A 20,847-nucleotide genomic window follows, 5' to 3' on the forward strand; every position below is an offset into this window, starting at 1 on the left:
GGTGTGGCCCTGGTCCCAGGCTTCAGGAAGTGAGCCTGCAGGAGCGCCCTGGGGAGTAGCCCAGCGGTCACTCCAGGAGAAGACGTACCGACCTGATTTCTTGTGTGGCAGGCCAGGCCCTGCTGCAGGGTTCTCTGCTTGCCCTGTGCTTGGGTGCTGTGGGAGTCAAAGTGTAGCCCTGAGGTGGGTCCAGATCTTTGCAGGGGTGCAGCGGGCAGCAGGGAGGCGCTTGGGGGCTGAAGAAGTGAGGACGGAGCTCTGCCTGGGCTGTGTCATCAGGAGGGGCCCGTGGTGGGGGGGACCTGCCATTTTCTGGACAAAGGGAGGATGAGGCCACACTCTGCCCCTACCTGGTGGGACCTCTCCCTGCCGTGCAGGCATAGCCATGCCTGAGGGTCTGCATCAGCCTGGGGGGTCAATGTGGGAGGTCACTGGGGCAGGTCCGGCAGCGTGGCTGTGAAAGATCCTCGGCCTGTGGTTACAAGTCTGCCATCCACACTCCCCTGTCCCAGCTGTCCAGGGCGGTGACCCGGGTGGTGAGATTAGAGCAGAAAACTCTTCAGAGAACTTGGCCCCAGCCAGGCGCGGGCGTGTCATCAACCAAACGCGAGTGGCCTGTTGTCTAACATTCACCCTCCTTCCTCGTCCTGGCCGTCTGACCTTGGGCCGCACGTCTGGTCCAGTGACCCTCAGCTCCGTGAGGTGGGTTCTCCTGCAACATGGTTCTCCAGGCCTGCCAGTCCTGACATTTGTGCCATGGATACTCTTGGGGCCAGTGGAGGTCTGGGCACTGCGGCCAGGAATCCAAGGCTGTGAGTCAGTGGCAGAACTGGTCCCTGACTTCCTGGTTAAGCCTTTAATTCTCCGGAGCGCTTGTTTTTGCTTCTTTCAAGTTGTTGTACTTGGGCCACTCTGTCATCAGCTGTGGGCGTTTCCTGCGCCAGCGGCACAGCCGAGCTCCCCTCCCCCGTGCCGCCCCCTCCCGTGGCCTTGGGCAAAGAGACTGGTCGGACAGGCACTGGTCCCCTGGTGCTGTGTCCTAGGCGGAGGGCAGAGGGAAAGAGCCTTTGTTATCTCTCCCTGAGGAGGGTCGTTCAGAGATCACGAGAGTTTAATTTGACAAGAACCATTACCTAGGTGGCTTGACAAGAAAGTTCTGACAGAGAACGTAGACTAAGGCTGGGCAGGCCCCTTGGGGAGCCAGTACCCAGTGTGACAACTGAGAGCCAGTAGATGCTCCGGCTTTGCCGGGACTGAGAAAGTGGGAAACATTTGTGTCAGCCGAGGGCGGGGCCTCCTCCTGGGGGTTCAGGCTGCCCCCATGAGAGTTCACATCTCACCTCAGCTCTGGGGTGGTGGGAGAGCTTTGTCCCCTCGTCCTGGCCCCTGGGACACAAGGTGGGCACCTGGACCAGGTATGGGCGACATCAGTGGGATGGGTTCGTGCCTGTGTTTTCCCAGTGACAGCTTCCCCTGGGCTCACTTGGCGTCCTCTAGTTCGAATGTAATAAACCACAGCCGGGTGAGGAGAGAGCCCCTGTTCGATGGCGTCGCTCCAGGCGCTGTGGTGCTGCTCGTCACCGCTGCTGACGAGGTGACAGCTGCTCATGCATAGCCCTGACTCAGCGGGAGGTGTGTGCTGTGGCCGCAGGCTCTGCAGGGCGGGTGGCCCCGGGTTGGGTCCAGCGGGGATGAGGCGCGGGGCCGCCCGCTCCCTCCTCCTGGGAGGCTCTTCCTCCTCGCAGATCGGGGGAGGCCTGTTGGGGACTTAGAAGGAGTAGAATGTTTTGATCTTAGAGAAACTGAAAATTTGGGTTTTCAGGGTTGAAAAAATTAAAAGGGAGTCTGTCAGTAGAAGGTTGTATTTTTCTGAGGATTATTTCTAAGCAGTTTTATTTGACTTTTAGTGCAGTGGGGTGATGTTCAGCTTAGGAACTGTTTTCCAGCTGAGAGCTAGATTAAGGCAGTTGGTTCCCACCGTGGCCAAGGAATCAGTTACCTGCGGAGGTTTCTAAACATCCAGGAGGCCACCTGGATGGAGGCCTGGGCGCCCTCCTTAGTAGATCTTCTCAGCAGGCAGCCTCGCCTTGTGCTGCGGCTCTTCTGCTCCTTCTCAGCGTGGCTGGGACGTGGGGGCAGGTCACCCAGATGGAAAGTAGCTGCTTGCTTTCACATGCTCCCTCTTTGGGAGGCTTGTTAATGTGGTTGGAGATGTGAGGATTGGACCTTAGTCTCTTCTGTGACTTCCCAGTAGCCCAGGGGCTGGTGGTGAGAGAACCAGACCGCGGTCCCGCCTGTCCCTGTCCTTGTATCGTCCACACAGTGTCCAGGCACTCACCTTACTCCCAGACCAAATGCGTGGTCACACTTACTTTAGGCTAGGTGACAGGTGGGCGAGGGAGGGAGGAAACAGGTTTTCCTCCAAAAGCTTTAGACTCTGTTGTTCGTATACATAAAATTTGGAGAAGCTGAAAGATTGCTGATGGTAAGTATATTTCAAAGGCGGTAGAGGTATCTATTATCCTTCAGTTATAAAGAAGATTATGCTTGTGTGAAACATTAGGGAAATGTTTCCAGGAGGGATGGCTTAAGCGTTTAAAAAATTGCAAGGGATGTGTGTCATTGGAGAAAGAAGGAGAAACACTCTGATTCACTCAGAACGTTTTTACCTGCTGTGTGCAAGGCAACGTGCTAGATGGTGTGGGTGGGAGGCCGCTCTGGGGGCTGTGCTCCGACTCCTCTCCACATGCTGGCGCTCTGATGCCTGCCTGGACCACCTTGATGGGAGTCGGGGCGTAGTTCGGGGTGGGGGACCCGCACTCAAGGAGAGGTGTGGTCCTCAAGCCTTTCAAATGCCGGTTCACATTCAGGGGCAGGTCAGTGAGCTAACATAGCACCATCAGGATTAAACAGAGAAATGTCTCTGTCATGTACACATCACAGTTCTCAATGCTGGAAATGGTCCATGAGTCTGTTCTTAGGAGCATCTTAAATGAAGTGAATGCTGCACGGTGTCCTTCCTCTTCCCATGGAGTCTTCTTCGTGGGCTCATTTCTTGGAGAGAAAGACGAGGAACCTTCCATGTGCCTTTTAACTTCACTTGCTCTTCCAGGTCTCTGTGAAGGGGTCCAGCATCTTGATTTCATGGAAAGTGCAGTTTGTCCTCAGAATATAAAACCTGCTATGTCCTCTGCCGACGTCTACCCGGGACATTGTCCTCACTGCTGTTGTCCTCCCGTCTTTGCTCACCTTCTGCGGTGGGTACACTTCCTGCCCTTCTTCAGTAGTTCTTTGAGCCTCCGACTGAGCTGATGGGGCAGATGGCCCTGTGAGTGCTCCCTGACGGAGGTCCAGCTATTGGTTCCTGTTCCGGCCTGCTTGGAACCAGCTGGCCCCAGGAGGGTGGCTGTGGGGAAGGCCTGTCAATTTGTCCTGTTGTTTCTTTATTACTCAGTTGGGTGGTGGTGGCAGAGGGTGCAGGCTGTCCTGTTTCTGGGCCTGGGGGTAGGGAATTCGGGGACCCCATGATTTCCGTTTCCTCCTTGGAGGCCTCTCGTCCCTCCTGAAGGCTCAGTTGCTCAGTCTCTCATATTTGCCTCATGTTCAGCGTCATCTTCATAGCACGTGGAGGTCGTTTCATTTGACGGGACCGGAAGCTCATTTCCCCTGCGCCAGAGAACTAGTACTGTAGAGGTCATCTCTTTACTCACAGCCTGCCTCACCACGGTCAGAAGTGCCAGCCAGCACTGAGTTGTCTCACGGTGTACAGACCCATCATGCCACTCCTTGGGATGACCACACGTCAGCCGTCCAGGGGGCGAGGCATGGTGGGGACGTGGGCACAGACCTGGACCAGGAGGAGGTCAACTGCCAGGCCACACTGGTTGGCTGGAAAGTCAGCCCCTGACCTCAGCCATGACGAGTTAAAGATCTTAATCCTCTGAAGTCTGTCCTGGGGTGGGGCCTCCGCGGCAGCACACTGTGGGGACCGGGCTCTGAAGGGAGCCACCGCTGTCCGCTTGGACGGTTATTGTACCCAAGAGAGGAGGTGCTTTTGCTTATGTTCTATCTTAACATGTTGGTGTATTTTAATTGACTTTTTTTAAAAAAAGATGTGAGATTGTCTCTTAAAATAGGAAAGATACTTGTTCTGGTTATTTTACAGTACAGTCCAAAAAGTGACATTTAAAAATTAATTATTTAAAGAAAAGCACTCTCCTGACTGAGATCTTTATTTAAAGTTTTGGACACCTGGGATCATGTGAAGTCTGTGTTTTTGGCATTGTGTCCCACGGCAGAAGGTCGAGTAAACTGGCTGAGCACGTTGAGCCCAAGGTTACTCGAAGGGTTACTTGGAACCAGCTGGTTTAGAACGGTTTGTTTCTGTACCATTCAGACACCAGATATTTATTATAAACAGTCTAACCAGGAGTTCCCGTGGAAAGTGTACCTGCTTGTCCAGCCTCGTGGAAACTCACCACAGCAGTCACAGTGACATTTCCTGTACTGGGCACTTGTTTTGACTTTCAGTACCTTCCTTAAACCTCTTGGAAGCCCAGGGAGCTGAAGGGGAGGAAAGAGAGGTGCCTGATCTCACCTGGGTGGATGCTGTGGTAGTAGTGACAAGGAATCCATGGCCTCAAAGGTTGTCAGCCATCCGGCTTTATTGGCATTCTGTCATGGCCACCCCCAAGGGTGAGGGGGGGACCACTGTGGGCTGGGTGGGGCACCTGCTTGGGGTGGGGTGGGCTGCTGTGGGCTGGAGGAGGACCCCTGTGTGTGTGGTGGGGTACCGCTGTGGGGGGCTTACCTTCTGTCTTTCTGTCACCTCAACTGGTGTCAGATCTTTTTTTTTTTCAATTTTTTTCTTTTTTTAAAAAAATTTATTTTTTGGCTGCATTGGGTCTTTGTTGCTGCACGTGGGCATTCTCTAGTTGCGGCGAGCGGGGGCTACACTTGGTTGCGGTGCACAGGCTTCTTGTGGTGGTGGCTTCTCTTGTTGCGGAACACGGGCCCTAGAGCACGCGGGCTTCGGTAGTTGTGGCTCGCGGGCTCTAGAGCACAGGCTCGGTAGTTGTGGCGCATGGGCTTAGTTGCTCTGTGGCATGTGGGATCTTCCCAGACCAGGGCTTGAACCCGTGTCCCCTGCATTGGCAGGCAGGTTCTTAACCACTGTGCCGCCAGGGAAGTCTTTTTTTTTTTTTTTGTAGTTCATACTTATTTTTTTATTGAAGTATAGTTGATTTACAATGTTGTGTTAATTTCTGCTGTGCAGCAAAGTGATTTGGTTATACATGTACATACATTCTTTTTTTTTTAACATTCTTTTCCATTATGGTTTATCATAGGATATTGACTACAGTTCCCTGTGCCATACAGTAGGACCTTGTTTATCCATTCTGTGTATAATAGCTTACATCTGCTAACCGCAACCTCCTACTCCATCCCTCCCCCAACCCCCTCTCCCTTGGTAACCCCAAGTCTGCTCTCTGTGTTTGTGAATCTGTTTCTGTTTTGTAGATAGGTTCATTTGTGTCATATTTTAGATTCCACATATAAGTGATGTCATGCTAATTTTCTCTATCATTCCAGTTTTAGTATATGTACTGCTGAAGTGAGCACACAGGTCATTTTAATGTTTACTCTTCTTTGATTTGTCCTCCTCTCTTCTCTGATCCATGTTCCACGTAGGAATGGTCTCTAAATGGAGTAAATGTGTTTGACCTTGAGAAGGATCCCCACTGCGATCCTGTCTCAGGTGTCAGACTCCTGGGACCCACACTGGCCGGTGGACCCCGAGGAGCGGTTGTCCTGTGTCCCAGGCAGTCCTTCACCTGCTCTTGGCCTTGCGGCCAAGCAGTGCCCCCTGAATAGTGGAAAAGTGCGGAACCACATTTTAAAGTGTTGTGTTGTCTTTTTTTAATGATCATGAGGATCATGTGTGTTCATTATGGACATTTGGGACAGTGACATAAAGAAGAAGATAAGGAAACCTGGAATCTTGCTGCCTGGAGATCAGCCCTGTTGATGTTGTGGCAGGTGGGGGTCGTGAGCACGAGTGATCTGGGGCTCTGTCAGTGTGATGCATGGGCTGGCTATGCAGTCCAAGTCCTGGGCTGTCCCTCTGTGCCTCAGTTCCCGCCTCTCAAGGTCAGTTGGACAAGGGCCTGGCCCAGAGTGAGTACTGATTGTCACTGGTTTCAGCACATGAGCCATTGACTAAGTACAGTGTACTTGGGGGTTCTGAGTGTCCTCCTGTCATTTAATATTATTTTGGGTGGCAGTGTGAGTTGCATTGAATGGTTCTGTTGTATTTAATTACCTCCCATTCCCCCTCCCCGTTATAGCAGGGCTTTATTTCTGCTGTTACAAACCATGGTCGCAGCAGTGCGGCTCTCGTGACAACTTGGGGACACTCCCTGGGAGGCCCAGGCACACAGGATCAGGTCCGTCTGACTGCAGAGCTGCCCTCACCACTTTGTTACCCGCTCCTCCTGAGTCCCATGGTGAGTGGCTTGAGCATAGACCAGCGCCTGCCTGCACCGTCTCCTCAGGACAAGTGCCTGGCAGTGGACTTGCTAGTTCAGGGTCAGCTTGTAGGCGTTCTGCCCACAGCTCTGTGGATGGGTCAAGGTGGTTCATGGCCACATGGCCTGCTGCATCAACATGCACGTCTGGGGATTTCGTTGAAAGTCAGGTTCTGTCCATGTGATCTTCAGAAATGGCTCTCTTGTCCTTATTTTCAACATTCACATTTTTTCAACTTTCTTCATCTGCTGTTTCTCCTCTTTTTAGGTTGGGATGTTCGTATGATATATGTGAACTCCTTACGTGTATTTGCCATCCCATCTTTATCCATTATACCACATTTACGTCGTTTGTTATTTGCTTTAAAAGTTTCTTAAGTGTATTGATCTACTGAGGTTTGAGATGCTTTATGCAGGAATATTTGCTAATCACTTCTTTTGAGCAGGTGATGTGGCAGGAACTGCCCTGTACACCGAGGGGATAGGGCACAATCAGATGGAAGAGTAGGTGCTTCTTGTTTGCCTCAGTCTTGCTTTGTGACTGTATCAAGCATTTCAGAAGGTCCTGCCCTCAGGCAAGACTTTGCCGGCTAAAACAGTAACTTCATTCTGTCTTGCCGTTGTGTTTCTCTTGTGAGGAGAGTGCTTATCTTGGCTAAATATGCATCACAGTAATGGCTGTACCCACTTAGCCTGGACTGTGGGCTTCACATGTGCTGGGAACTTGTGTTTTCAGAGCATCTGGTGAGAGAGCGTCTGTTCCTGGCTTCTCGACAGCTGAGCCTTGGCTCTCAGCCACAGCACCGTGGGCAGTGGTGGCGGGGATCTTGTTCACAGGGAGGATGCGTGGGAGGGCTCTTGGACCAGCACAGCCATGTGACTTTCTGTGGAAAGGGAGAGGGCTTCATGGGTGCTCCCACTGTGGCAGGTGAGTGTGCTTCAGGCACCTGGGGGAGAGTGTAACCAGGGGCCCATCCCAAACCGCACAGGGTGCTGCTAAGATCCCGTTCCGTTATGCGCTGTGGAGACGAGCCCTGGCTGGGGTCTCCCAGTGTCTGTGGGGCGGGGGTCCCTCACCCTCCAAGGAAGGCCAGCACGCAAGTCTGAGTGGTTGGTGCTGTGGCTGGCAGTGCTGCCCACAGGTCAGCTAAGGGCCTTTGGGACAGTTTTTCAGATGTCCTGTGGGAACCGACAACTACGTGTGTGTGGAACCAGATTTTCTGTCCGTCATTGCCTCTCCCCCAGCAAATTCAACATATTTTTTTCTGAGCAAGTTGGACTGCATTCTTTAGGAAGGTATGATGGCTGTTTGTACTGGTGGATGAAGTAGAAGTTCTGTGGTGATGGCCACACCTGCTCCCGGGAAACTGGTACTTTCCTGGGCTCAGACTCTGGGCAGGCAGGTTCGTGGTCTGAGTGTTGGCTCCCCAGACAGCGCCATCATGTGCCGAGGCTCAGAGGCATCTCGGGAGACTCAGCCAAGTGTATCCCGGGAGATGTTATTCTAGTGCGTGTTGGGAGATTTGGCCCAGTGCATCCTGGGAGATATCGTTCTAGTGCATCTCAGGAGACATGGCCCAGTGATCCTGGGAGACTTGGCCCCATGCAGTGATATTCCTTATGTGATGAGTTTGTTTTTAAATTAGTATAATTCATTACTTATCAAAACACATAACTTCTGTGCTGGCTGTGTGATGATTTTTTTGTGGATGCTGAAAAGTACACTGGGTTCCTCCTGACCTCTGGAGATGTGCATCTGTAAGCCTTGCAGTGGGGACTTGGTGCTCTGAGGGTTAAGTCGTTTCTCTCACCTGGAGGCTGCTTTGTCCTTAGGCGATTGTTGGCGTTAGACAAATGACATGCTGTCTAGAGAGAAGGGTATTTAAATTACATTGCTGGACTCTGGGTTGCCAAAAGGAAGCCCTCTGGGGAATCTTATATATTTGACATGTATTTGCAGTGTGTAATTGGAACCGTGAGAAAGGTCTTTGTTCAGTGCTATTGAAGAGTTTTCCGTATTTTAAACCTGTTGGATCTGGAAAGAGTTGTTAGTTTTTGAATTTTTTTCTCTGATAATGACTTCTTATAAAAAGTTTAGGGCAAAGACTATTTCTACTTCATATACCACCTCCTCCCGCAAAGCTCTGTGATTGATTGCTCAGTACCCTGCATGGACTGGAGCTGGTCTGTCTCTTGTCTTCCTGTCCCTGGATATCAGAGCTGGAACCCCAGAGCATCCTTTCGCACAGGAGAGGCTGGTGAAGGCCTGAGAGGTCGGGGGCAGCCGTGGGCCTTGCCCAGGAGCAGCAGAAGCAGGCCCGACCCCGTCCTTCTACCCCCGGGGCACGGTACTTACTACCACCTTGGGATGAATTGGAGCCGAGGGCCCCACTTTCCAGTTTTCTTGTTGAAGAAATCCATCATCTTGCTTTCTCTCCTCCTGAGCTATTTTCCTTCATGAAAATCAAATTCCTTTCCAGTGACTGTGAGGCAGGTGTCCCACCGTTGCTGTCAGTGGCTGCGTAGTCCCCTCTCTCAGACCCCAGTCCAGCAGCGAGGCCTGTGTTTGTTGCTGGCAGCACTTCTTCACCTGCACTTGGATGTCAGCCACTGATGTTTGTGGCAGGTGTTATAAATGGGTCACTGGAGCTTTCGAGAGAAAGATTTTGAAACTGCCCGTGCCAAGGACTGGGGTGGGACTTGCCAGGGAGGCTTTGCCAGGCAGCTGCAGCAGCATGGCCACGTGGGTGGGCAGGGCTGGCAGTGAGACCCTGAGGCCCAGGCGGGCTTGGGTCTCTACTTCTCTGACCTAGCTCTGCGGGAGGATGCAGGAGGACACAGGGAAGTCCAGCGCCTTCATGTCGTTGGAGGGCCAGGCAGCTACCCAAGGACATCACATGCATATGTATGGGTGCCAGGGACCAAAGTTGGGGTTTGTGGGGGCCACCTTGCCACACAGAACTCAGAGCCCATGTTTCCCACCGGTCTTTTCTCTCTCAAGTAGGGTTGAGCCCGAGTGCAGCATACGGCTCCCACTGCCCTCTCACAAACTGACCTTCTTCCATTCCTTGAGACAGAGAAGCGGATGGGCCGGGGAGCAGAGCCACGGAGTCTGCGGAGCGAGTGAAGACTGGCGCCTGGAGCCACACACGGGTGGTGGGTGCGCAGGTCCCGACCCTTGAGACAGAGAAGTGGGCCAGATGAGCCTATGGTTGGACCTCCTAGTCTGCCGATTTTCCCACCAATAAGTGCCAGTCAGCCATGAGGGGGTCTCTTGTGCTGAGGCAGATGTCTGTTAGTGGGTACAGATGACAGTGCGTGTCCTTTTCCTCGTGACTGGTCGACCTCACGAGCCATCTCACAATTACCTGTGGTCAGGCTCCCCCAGCCACTCAGGGGCCTCGGAGGCAAGCAGGTCGAGGGCGGGGCCGTGTCCCTGTGGAGGTGGACTTCTCCCTGGGGGCCCTGAGCATTTCTCAGTGTAGTAGTTGAGTGCGACGTCCACCTGAAGTAGAAGTGAACAAGTACTGACCGCTGTCATTCATAGTTGTCTATTTTGAAATTGATTTTGTCCAATGGACGGATAAATTGGGACTCAGCAGTTAGCATCCAGATTTCCTTCAGGCTATGGAGTTGCTGAACGGTCTTCCCCAGAAGTGTCTGGGCAGCTGGGTAAAGTGGCGGTTTTAGGGAATCTGGGGCGGCAGTGACAGCGAGTTTATGCGATGCTTCCCCTCAAGGTGCCACAGCCTGTTAGTTTTGACATGCATTGGGCCATGAATGGGCTACCCTCTTAACACAGAGAGTGAATATGAACAACACTAGAAAACTAGGAGTAATTCCAGGTAAACTAGAACTTTTCCAGGTAAGACAAATGAAGACCAATTTGAAGCATTACAGATTTGGTTTAGTTCAAGTTTGGATAATAATTTTAAAATCGCTAATTAGATTTAACTACTTTATCTGAAACAGTTGTGGTAGTGTCCTCTGGTTTGGTTTGGCATTTATACATGCTCCGTGAGTCTTTTTATTTTTTATTTTATTTTATTGAAGTATAGTTGATTTACAATGTCATGTTAGTTTCAGGTGTACAGCCCAGTGATTCAGATATATATATATATAATATATATATATTCTTTTTCAGATTCTTTTCCCCTAGAGGTTATTACAAAATATTGGGTATAGTTCCCTGTGCTATATGGTAGGACCTTGTTGGTTATCTATTTTATATATAGTAGTGTGTATATGTTAATCCCAAACTCCTAATTTATCCCTCCCCCCTTTCCCCTTTGGTAACCATAAGTTTGTTTTCTATGTCCGTGGGTCTATTTCTGTTTTGTAAATAAGTTCATTTGTACTGTTTTTCAGATTCCACATATAAGTGATATCATATGATATTTGTCTTTCTATGTCTGACTTACTTCACTTAATATGATAATCTCTAGGTCCATCCATGTTGCTGCCAGTGGCATTATTGCATTATTTTTTATGACTGAGTAATATTCCATTGTGTATATGTACACTACATCTTCTTTATTTTCATTCATCTGTTGTCAGACATTAAGATGGCTTCTGTGTCCTGGCTGTTACAAATAGTGCTTCAGTGAACATTGGGTATACATGCTCCGTGAGCCTTAACTGTATGCTTCAGTTTTAGGTGGTAGACAAAGAGGGACAGGTACTCTTTCAGAAAGCTGAGCTTAGTTCCTGGTGTGCTGACTGGTGGAGGCAGACCCTTGTTAGCTTCAGTGGCTCCTGCTCAGGGAAGTTTGCCTGGTGCTCCCAGGGTATGATGCCAGGCAGAGAGGGCTCCGGGGGCTTTGCAGGTGGGAGGGGTGGCATGCATCTGGTTGTGGCCAAGAGAGATGCGAGGCCAGTGGGGAGTTGGTGTAGTGGCCCTGGGGCACTCATGAGAGGGAGCCATGGGTAGCTTGGGCTCTACTCTGCTGAGGTGAGTCACTAGGCTGACCAGAGGCTGAGGCTGGTAGTGGTCCAACAGTGATGGAGGGGCTGGGCAGGGAGATGCTGGACCAGAGTGAAGGGGTCCTCTGCAGAGGTGTGGCTGCTATGGGCGGGGCAGGCCTTGACTGGACACAGGGAAGCAAGGAGGGGCAGCCCTGGGATGACCACTGTGCCCTGAACTGTGCCCCAGAGGGGCATGGGCCACTGGCTGACATAGGATGTGTGGGCGAGATGGGCTTTGTTTCAGACGTTGTGGAATTTGAGGGGCCTTTGCATATCCCATGTGGGGTGTTGTACTTCCATTGGGTTGAAGACATGAGAACTTGGCAAGAGAGTGTCTCCATGTTTGGAATCCTCAGCATGCACAGAGGAGGAATAAGGCCAGCTCCAGGCGTGAGTGACCGTGGTGTCCACAGTGTGGGTGCCCCGCCAGAACTTTGAGTGCGGTGCCCTTGCGGCGCTGTTAATATTGAGGAAACATGTTCTTGAGTTCCTCAGTCCTGGTTGAGATGCATATAACTGATAACACAATGTCTTTGAGATTTTTATTTTGGAGTACATTTATCTTGTGTAATTTTAAGTAAATTTATGTGAACATTTACAAATCTTATTAAAAGTAATCATCATATGTATACAAAATAAATGGTACAGAATCAAATCTATTTTTTGTTGCTCTCTATGGAGAATCAAAAGTCCTTAGATGCAAAAGGCAGAGGGGACATTTGTATATAATATTCATAGTTCTGCCATTGTTTCTTTTGATTTTTTGCCTAAGACTGTTTCTAGGTACATTTCTTTGGAAGATAATTTCTGTGATGATAGTTGCATGTGCAAATAATTGGTGCTTCATTTTTCTTAAATCCGTACCTTGAGTGTCTTTTCTCAGACTGCAGATTACAGTAGAGAGAGAAGATAGAGAAGAGAGAAGTGAGGTGCCCAGACCCAGGGGAGATCCCAGTCCAGATGTGCCTGAGAGGGTGGGGCTGCCGCAGGGAGGGCTGTCCCCTCTGGCTGTGCCTTTGGTCACTTGGTGCATTTTATGACCCTATCTGTTTCACCGCTGGCTCTCCGGCTTTTCTTTGTTCGCTTTGTTCAGTGGTTGATCTCCTGTGCTGTCTCCTGTGCTGTCTTGTGCGTTGACCTTCACAGGCTCACACCAGTTCATGCACGTGAGAATCGTGCTCGAGTTGTCTGGGCACCACCTGCCCCACATGGGACGCTACCATGTTCCAGTTCTACCCTGGACATCTCTCGCCATGTCTGCAATGTGTGGCCTGAGGGGTGGTGCTGCTGGGACAGGGAGACTCTGGCCGTGTGCACGGATAGAAGAATGTGCTCCCACGCTGGCCTCCCTGGGGGCGTGGGCTCTGTACCTGCCCGTGCACTGTTGTGCTCGGCGGCCCAGTGTTGGATGGTGATCCACGGAAGCGGTTCTGCCCTGGTGCCCGGGAGCTGGGATGTGCGGCCACGCCATCTTCTCAGAACAGATACTCATTTTCACTTTTAATACTTCTCTAAACACCGTGGGAGCTGTTTAGTGTGCTTTATGGCAGCATCGTTGTCTGTTTTGGATCAGCAGATTGAACTGATGTTCAATCTTCAGCATGTTCTTTCAGAGAATTTCATTGAGTGTGATTTAAAAAAATTAATACTCTACCTTTGAATTGTTAGTTAAAATTTTTCTGAAGGTTATTTCTATTACATTTTACTATTATAATCATTTTAAGAGACTTTAAAAAATTGTTCATTTATAAAATTAATTCAGTACCTTTATACTTTTAAAACCCTATGCATGAGTGTTATATATTTTCTTTTTAAGTACATGTCTCTAATAAGCAAACCTTTCCCAAGTACTTGAAATACATGAATCTGATAAATTCAATAGGTAAATACAGTACAATTTCAGCTCCCTTAAACATTACAGTGCTTTTACCATGTGTCTTAAATTCTCTCCTCTCTTTATATCAAAAATTACATGTGCACTATTAAAAACTCAGTGAGAGGGCTTCCTTGGTGGCACAGTGGTTGAGAATCTGCCTGCCAATGCAGGGGACACGGGTTCGAGCCCTGGTCTGGGAAGATCCCACATGCCGCGGAGCAACGAGGCCCGTGAGCCACAATTACTGAGCCTGCGTGTCTGGAGCCTGTGCTCCACAACGGGAGAGGCCGCGATAGTGAGAGGCCCACGCACCGCGATGAAGAGTGGCCCCCACTTGCCACAACTAGAGAAAGCCCTCGCACAGAAACGAAGACCCAACACAGCCATAAATAAATAAATAAATATTAAAAAAAAAACAACAACTCAGTAAGACATTTTAAAATGGAACCAGAAGGACAATCTGTATGTACTTCAAATTACTTTAAATATCACAGGTGTTTTAGATAATTAAATGTATCTGGGTTATTCCTGAAGTTAGCACAGAATGACCATGGGCTTGCTTTACTTTGTCATCCTAGTTCTCAGCCCCAAAGCTCGGTGAGGTCACAGATGCCCTCTGAGCAGAGTTAGGACACCTGTGTAACGGGGTCTCCTCCCTCCGAGCGGGGTCTCCTCCCTCCGAGCTTGCTCACCAGCTGGTAACTGCTTTTGGGCAGAACTAGAAGCCCATCTATCGTTCATGGTCCCCTTGACAGCAAGACTCCGGGGCAGGTGTCCTCTGGGTCAGATGCCCTTTCCTCATCAGAAGGTGTCCCGGGTGATGCTGCTCAGCCTCCTCCTGCTCCCGTGAAATGCCAGCCCCTCCCCTTGCTGCTGGTGGCCTCTGTGTCCCTTTGTGTCTCCTTGGGCCCGGCAGCGTCCCTTTGATGGGCCCCACAGGCATGTCCGTGCCGTTCTCTAGGAGTTTTGGGGCAACTTTTAAGAAACGTTTTCACCTGAGTTGAGCTGGTAGACTTGTGTTTTCCTTGCAGATGCCCTTTCTGAGCAGGTCGTGAGTTTCAGGGTGACTTTGGGTGGGGGACCATGTGTGTTGCTCACACCTGCCTCTCTCGGGCTGAGGTGCCAGCAGGGTTGTGGTACAGTAGGTGCAGCGTCTGTGGAGCTGAGTGCTGCTTTGGGCCGCCTCACGGTCTCTGTCTCCCATGTGCAGTTGTCACCGTGATCCTGAAGGCGCTGACATACGAGGAGAAGCGGGGCGCCTGCAGCGTGGGCTCCAACGTCAGGGACGCCGCCTGCTATGTGTGCTGGGCCTTCGCACGGGCCTACGAGCCTCAGGAACTGAAGCCCTTCGTGGCCGCAATCTCAAGGTAAAGCCTGTTAAATGATTTTCCAGTCACTATGGAGGAGTGACAGCATTGGCTCGCCTGCTTCACTGTCTGCACCTGTACAGTGAAAACCAGCTCAGCCTCACAAGGTTGGAAAAATACATCTTCCCTGGTTTCCTGGACAGAGCAGTGAGGGCAGCAGGCTGTGCCACCTGCGTGGGCGTGAGCCCTACTTTTAGGATCCTATGTTTGTGCCCGGGAAAATTCAAAACAGATGTGTCCTCAGTATAGTGATGTTGTAAGTTAATTTTTTCCCTGTCTCCTGTTGGACGGAATCCCTTTGACTTGAAAAAGGAGGTCAGGTCTGTACTTCTGGTTGTTGATTAAGGAGCTGGAGGAGGCGGCCAAGCATGGCGGCAGCCTCTGGGTTAGTCATGGTTGTAACACTGACCTGATGGCTTTTACTAGGAGATGGATTGCAACATTATTCTCAGGTCCTGGAGGCCACCTGCCACAAAGGAGGTGCCGTGAAAAGAGCGGGAGACCCCCCAGGTCTCAAAGCATCCACACGGCAACTCTGTCCTGACATCCTCCTCCTCTGGTCCGAGCGTCGGGTCCCTCCCACCTTCTGAGCACCAGCAGGGCCTGGGGGAAAGCCGTGGAGGGCGTGGGCCACTCTAGGGTCAGGAGAGGGTCCTCAGGCCTGTTTACTGCTCCGGACACGTGGCCAGGTTGTATCTCTCAATCTTTACCCTCACGTGAAGGAGGAGCCTGCAGAGCAGCCTGAGGATTCTGATCCCTGCTTAGGGAGATACACTGCTTCCCAGGAAGTTGTACAGGTGTCTGACTCCTCCTGGTCCTGTCCATCCTTGGGAGGGGAAGGGTGGGGTGGGAGGGCAGTAGGCTTGTGGAGAGACCGTGGCCTGAGGCCTGGCTGCGGAGACCAGGCTGCCTGTGCCTTTGTCCCTTGTTCCTGCCCTCGGGCGTGCGTTCCCCACTCTCCCATTGCTCTGCAAACATGAGATTGTTTGCTGTTTAATGCAGCTTCAGGGAAGGCGCTGCCTACTGCTTTCTTGTTCTGTTCCTCAGCTTTTTGGAAGTTGCTTCTGTTAACTAGAGAATGAAAGCAAAAAAAGTGTGTTTTGCTCATTGTTTACATCAGCAGTCACAGGGTGATGAACCCTTAGATGCTGTCTCATTCAGTGTCGCGGCTTCCCACTCCTCCAAGGATGCTTGCCTGGAGCTGAGCCAGGCCTGGCTCTGCAAATGCCACGCTGCCTCTGCCAGAAGCAGATGTGTGACCGCTTTGGGGGGAATCTGGCTCCCAATGGTCATTCCCATTTCAGAGTTAAATCATCCCGACAAGGCTTCTTTTTTCAGTTTAACCTTTGCGGCTGAGAACTTGGAAGGTTGCAGGAACCTGGGCCCCTGCTTTCTCCAGGGACTCTCTTTGGTTCAGCCCAATGGGAGAAGCATTGCCAAGGGCTGAAGGGTCATTAGAGGCATTGGGCACAGAGGTGGGCGGCCACCACTCACCACGTCCTCTGCTTCGGGGAGAAGCTTCTCATTGCCCCGTAGGTGAGAACATCAGAGTCACAAGTCACCAACTTGGAGAGAAATAGTGTGAAGGGTCCTGAGTCCTGCTGTCCCTGCTGGCATACGTGGGCCAGAGAGCAGGGTTCTGTGCAGGCCCTGGGCTTGGGAAGGGAGCCTCTTTCACCCAAAAGCAGATACCATTGCAATGCTAATCTCAGCAGTGGTTTTATAATGCAGAGTACCAGCCGGTGAGCAGAAGTGCTGGTAAGTGTTAAGCCTGGCCCTTGCTCACGTGGTGTGACTGTCAATGTGGATTCCCGGCGGCGTAGGCGGCCCTTCACAGACTCCTGTCCAATTTTCCTGGAAGCTGAAGGGGCACTGGCACATCTTACTTCAGGGTGACGCCCTGTTACTCAGAAAAGGAAAGACCCCCTTTGGTGAGAGGGTTACTTCCTGGACTGGCGCCTGTTGGGAGAGGGCTTTGAAGAGACCAGCGACGCCACTGGCTGGAGGCCTGTGCGGCCCACCTGCTGGACGAGGGTGATGCAGGTCTGCTTGCAGCTGAGGGGTGGGCCGAGCCCTACTGTGGGGCCCCTGGGGGAACTGGAATGTGGGGGGGGATGGAGTGCAGGTGGGTGGTCAGGACACCGAGCTTTCTGAGCTGGGACTCATTTTAAATAATGGTACTCAGCACGAGGGACAGATCACAGCTGCATGTACTGGTGGCAGCGTCCGTCCACAGAAACTCATGTGGTTCTTGGGGCCTTTGATCTCCGTGGAGGCTGAATTTCCCTGACGTCTTGGGTACGCCCAAGCAATCACTGATGAGTTTACATACACTGAAACCACCAGCTTGCAGGGGAGCCCAGAGACTCCTGCTTCACAGCCCTACTAATTTCTCCTAATTGACCCTGGAGTTAGTGCCTCATGGAGTTTCTGCTCAGAAAGGCCCCTCTTGTCCCCTTCCCCTGTGCCCATCCCAGGACTGGATCAGCAAGTGCCTGTTGGAGCCATGCCTGGCAGCTTTCTCAGTCCAGTTTGGCAGGTTCCGAGGGAGCCTGTGCTCCAGCCCTTCCTGGTCCATCTAGGCGGCAGGCCCGGGGGGTGGAGCGGGCAGGCGGGCGGGCTGGGGGGTGAGTCACAGTGCCAGGTGAGTCTGCAGGACGCTGCTGGTGCTCGCTTCCCTGCCCCAGAGTATCGGTTGGGGTGTGTCCTTTGAGATCAGCCTCCCTTGGTTTGTAATAAGTGACCACATTTTAATTGTCAGCTTTTAAGCCCATTCATCGTGGCACATGATAAAATCTTGATATCTTTATACTTCCACAAACTCTTCAGTAGATCCTGCAAAAGTAGACAGTTGAGATCAAACTGTAATTCCGTAAATGAACTAGATATGTCTGATGAGAAGAATCAGGTGGTGGTGATAATGAGGCCGGACTGGGCTCAGCCCATACAGAGGAAGAGGTCAGAGTGTGGCCGGCCACCGGCTCAGAGAGCCGTGCAGGGAAGGAACGCTCCCCTTCCTAAAGGAACTGCTCCGGCCTGCTCCCCTTCCTAAAGGAACCTGAGGAACTGTTTTTCCACCTCACCTGTGAATATGTGCTTACCCTCTCTGTTTTGTAAATACCAAAAAGGAAGTTTTTAGGTTATTTTAATCATGGTTTGAATTAGTGTTGGTCGATTTTGAAAACCTGTATTTCCTAAGCGTTATATGCAGCCACATTAAGAGATGGAATAATTATTTTGTGGATAAGTACATAGAGCTTCCTGAAAAGCCAAGTGTAATTTAGGGAGAAAGAAACACATAAAGTTAAAATGGTAGAGGATGGTTGTGCATTATCTAGAAAGTACCATCTCACCAGTAATCAAAAGCTAATTTGCAAGAAAAGGAAAAAAGATCCCTGTTGCCAGCATGTGTGTTGGTTGTCACCTTCTAGCGATTTCCTCACCTGAAACTCTTTTGTAAGCCGAGCTCCTGTTGACATCAACCCTGCAGGGCCCCTCCCGCACCAGGGGCAGTGCCCGACTCAGCCTCGCGGAGCGAGCTGGGCGAGCAGGGCAGCGTGGGCAGTGCCTGGGGATTGGCTCCCAGATCTCTTCCTCGAGGGCAAGATTGTCCTGAAAAATCAGGAAATGGCAAGCATTGCTCAAAGCTACGTCTTGTTCCCACTCAGCGTTTCTTGATGGCAGACTTCCAGGGGGAAGATAACCTTTCTGTTTTTCGAGAAAAGTTGTGGCAGTTATTGACCAGAGTGTTCCCCCCATCCACCTGTTAGGTCTCCCCTCAGACTCCACTTTAGCTCCGCTGTGAATGAAAAGCACTTTAAAGATGTCTTGTGTTTCACTGTTGTGTCAGCTGGTATGAGCTTTGATTCTTCTGATTTAGGGAAAGAAATTCAGCCACAGGCGCGTCTTGTAATTTATTCCAAAACCAATGTGACTTACAACTTTCAGACAACACGGATGGGTAAGAAATTATTAGTCTGATATTTTAAAAAGTTTTTGACTTTGAAATGACAAGGTTACTGTTACTTAAGGTAAAAAGTATATTTTGTATTTTATTGCTACAAAATATCACACAAACTAACAACAGTTGAGTTCCGGGTGAGATCTGCTCTTTGCTGTACCTGCGAAAACCAGGTGCCTGGAGCTCGGAGCAGGTCCAGGCACGCAGCTCCCCTGACGCGGACAAGAAAGCCAGTCCCTTTCTGTTTGACGCAGACCATCTTTCTGTGTTGGGAAATCCTGGTGAAGTATTACCTGAACTCTCCCAGGGAAAGCAGACAGCTGAAGACACCTGAGAGTGTCCCAGCCCCAGCGGCTGTGGTCGGTGTGGCCCTTGCTGGCTAGTCTGGCCCCTGCACCTCTCTCTGAAATTCTAAGTGACAGCACATGACTCATGCTCAGCCCCATCCCGCTGAGGACAACGTCACAGCACATGGGACATGGGGGCCCTGGGGGAGCGCTCATGTTTATATTTCACCAATATTGTCATGCCTACTTTGAGTTGAAACATGCTAGTATTTCTAGATAAGCCAGTTTGGTTCTGAAAGTGTGAAATTGGAGTAATTTTCCAAATTTAGTCCAAATCAGAACAGTATTTAAAACCTGTTGCATTCATAGGTATATACACAGTGGATTTGTTGAATTAACTTGAGTCTATATTTGACTAAGAGCTGTGCTTTTTAAGTGGTTTTGTTATATTTGTCCTACTGTGTTCTGTGAAGTTTGGTAAAATATGGATAAAGCAGCCAATATTTGAAGCCATTTACTTGTGAATGCAGAAGCAACCTGATGGTGGCGGTTGGGCATGTCTCTGGTGCCCCAGGGTCAGGTTCTCAGGCTGTAGCCAACGCAAGCCCTTCGGAAGCTGGCCTTTGGACGAGCCTCACCCTGTGTGTCTGAGTCGGTGGCCTGGCCCTGTGGCCCTTGTGAGCTCGGGGTCTGTTCCTGTGACCACAGGCAGGGTGTGTTCACCGTGATGGAACAGGAGGCTTGCGCCCAGAGGCAGACCACTGCGTGCCATTCAGGGGGGTTTCTGCCGGGCTCCCACGACACACTGTCTCTCCAGGAACCATTGCTGTGTGGCAAGTGACCACAGGGACCGAGCCAAGTGGGCTGGGCCTTGCCACGGGGGCGCGGGAGGCCCACAGACCCACCTCAGGCCGAACACAGAGAAGGGTCTGCAGGAGAATGTAAGCGGTGTCACCTGTGGTGGGGACGCCCGAGCTTGGCCTGGGCCCCGTCACTGCCAGGTAACTATGGGGAGCGTGTGCCGAAAGAGTGAAGTAGATAGAGCCCCTTCCCTGTGGCTGCCGACTGTGGTTCAGGGGAGGGGCTGGAAGGAGGTAACACACACGACAAAGCTGGCAAGGACCCTTCGGCACAGGAGTTCATTAATGTTTTGGCTCAGTCACAGCGTAAACGGACAGACTTGAAGCCATGCTGTCTCCGTTTGGCACCACAGAGCAGGCCCCGCAGGCTGACCTGCACGGCGCGGCGGTGGCACAGAGTGGAACTTGGACTTGGCTCAGTGGTCTCGGCTGCACCAAGGAGCTAGGTTGAAGTTGGCCTCAGCCTGCCCCGGGCAGGGCCAGAGTGTCCACAGCTGGGAGGGCTGGTGGTCAGAGCGGTTCGATGCATAACTTAGTAGTGACCTTACAGGGGTTATGGTGGCCTGTAGGGTTAGGATGGCAGGTGATTTTAAGTTTCTTCTCTATGTTTTTTCTATTCTCTCATTAATCAGTGTTCCATAATTTAAAAGTTGTAATTTAGGATAAATAGATTGACAGGAAATTTCAAGAATTCAGTGTAAAACGTGAACTTTTGGTACAGAGGCAGTATAGATACGTCAACATTTTTCTGGTGTCAGATGTTAAAGGAAAGCAGAAATTCTTGGTTAGTATCTTTTCCTAGAATACATATGATGTTATGGAGTTTTTAAAAAGGCTCTTATTGGGACTTCCCTGGTGGCGCAGTGGTTAATAAGACTCTGCGTTCCCAATGCAGGGGGCCTGGGTTCGATCCCTGATTGGGGAGCTAGATTCCACATGCATGCTGCAACTAAGAGTTCGCATGCCACGCAACCTGACAACTAAGGAGCCCGCCTGCCACAGCT

The 20,847-nt window shown here is 51.0% G+C and overlaps 1 protein-coding gene across 1 annotated transcript in view; it reads left to right on the forward strand.

Moving 5' to 3' along the window:
• The window catches only part of TBCD (tubulin folding cofactor D), a 175,603-nt gene that overhangs the window by 85,734 nt on the left and 69,022 nt on the right, over window positions 1-20,847 (forward strand). The window contains exon 14 of the mRNA XM_036835790.1: window positions 14,579-14,735. Coding sequence (XP_036691685.1) covers window positions 14,579-14,735 — 157 coding nt within the window. The remainder of the gene's footprint in view (window positions 1-14,578; window positions 14,736-20,847) is intronic.

Source organism: Balaenoptera musculus, chromosome 20 (genome assembly GCF_009873245.2).
Source record: "Balaenoptera musculus isolate JJ_BM4_2016_0621 chromosome 20, mBalMus1.pri.v3, whole genome shotgun sequence".
NCBI classification, from domain to species: domain Eukaryota; kingdom Metazoa; phylum Chordata; class Mammalia; order Artiodactyla; family Balaenopteridae; genus Balaenoptera; species Balaenoptera musculus.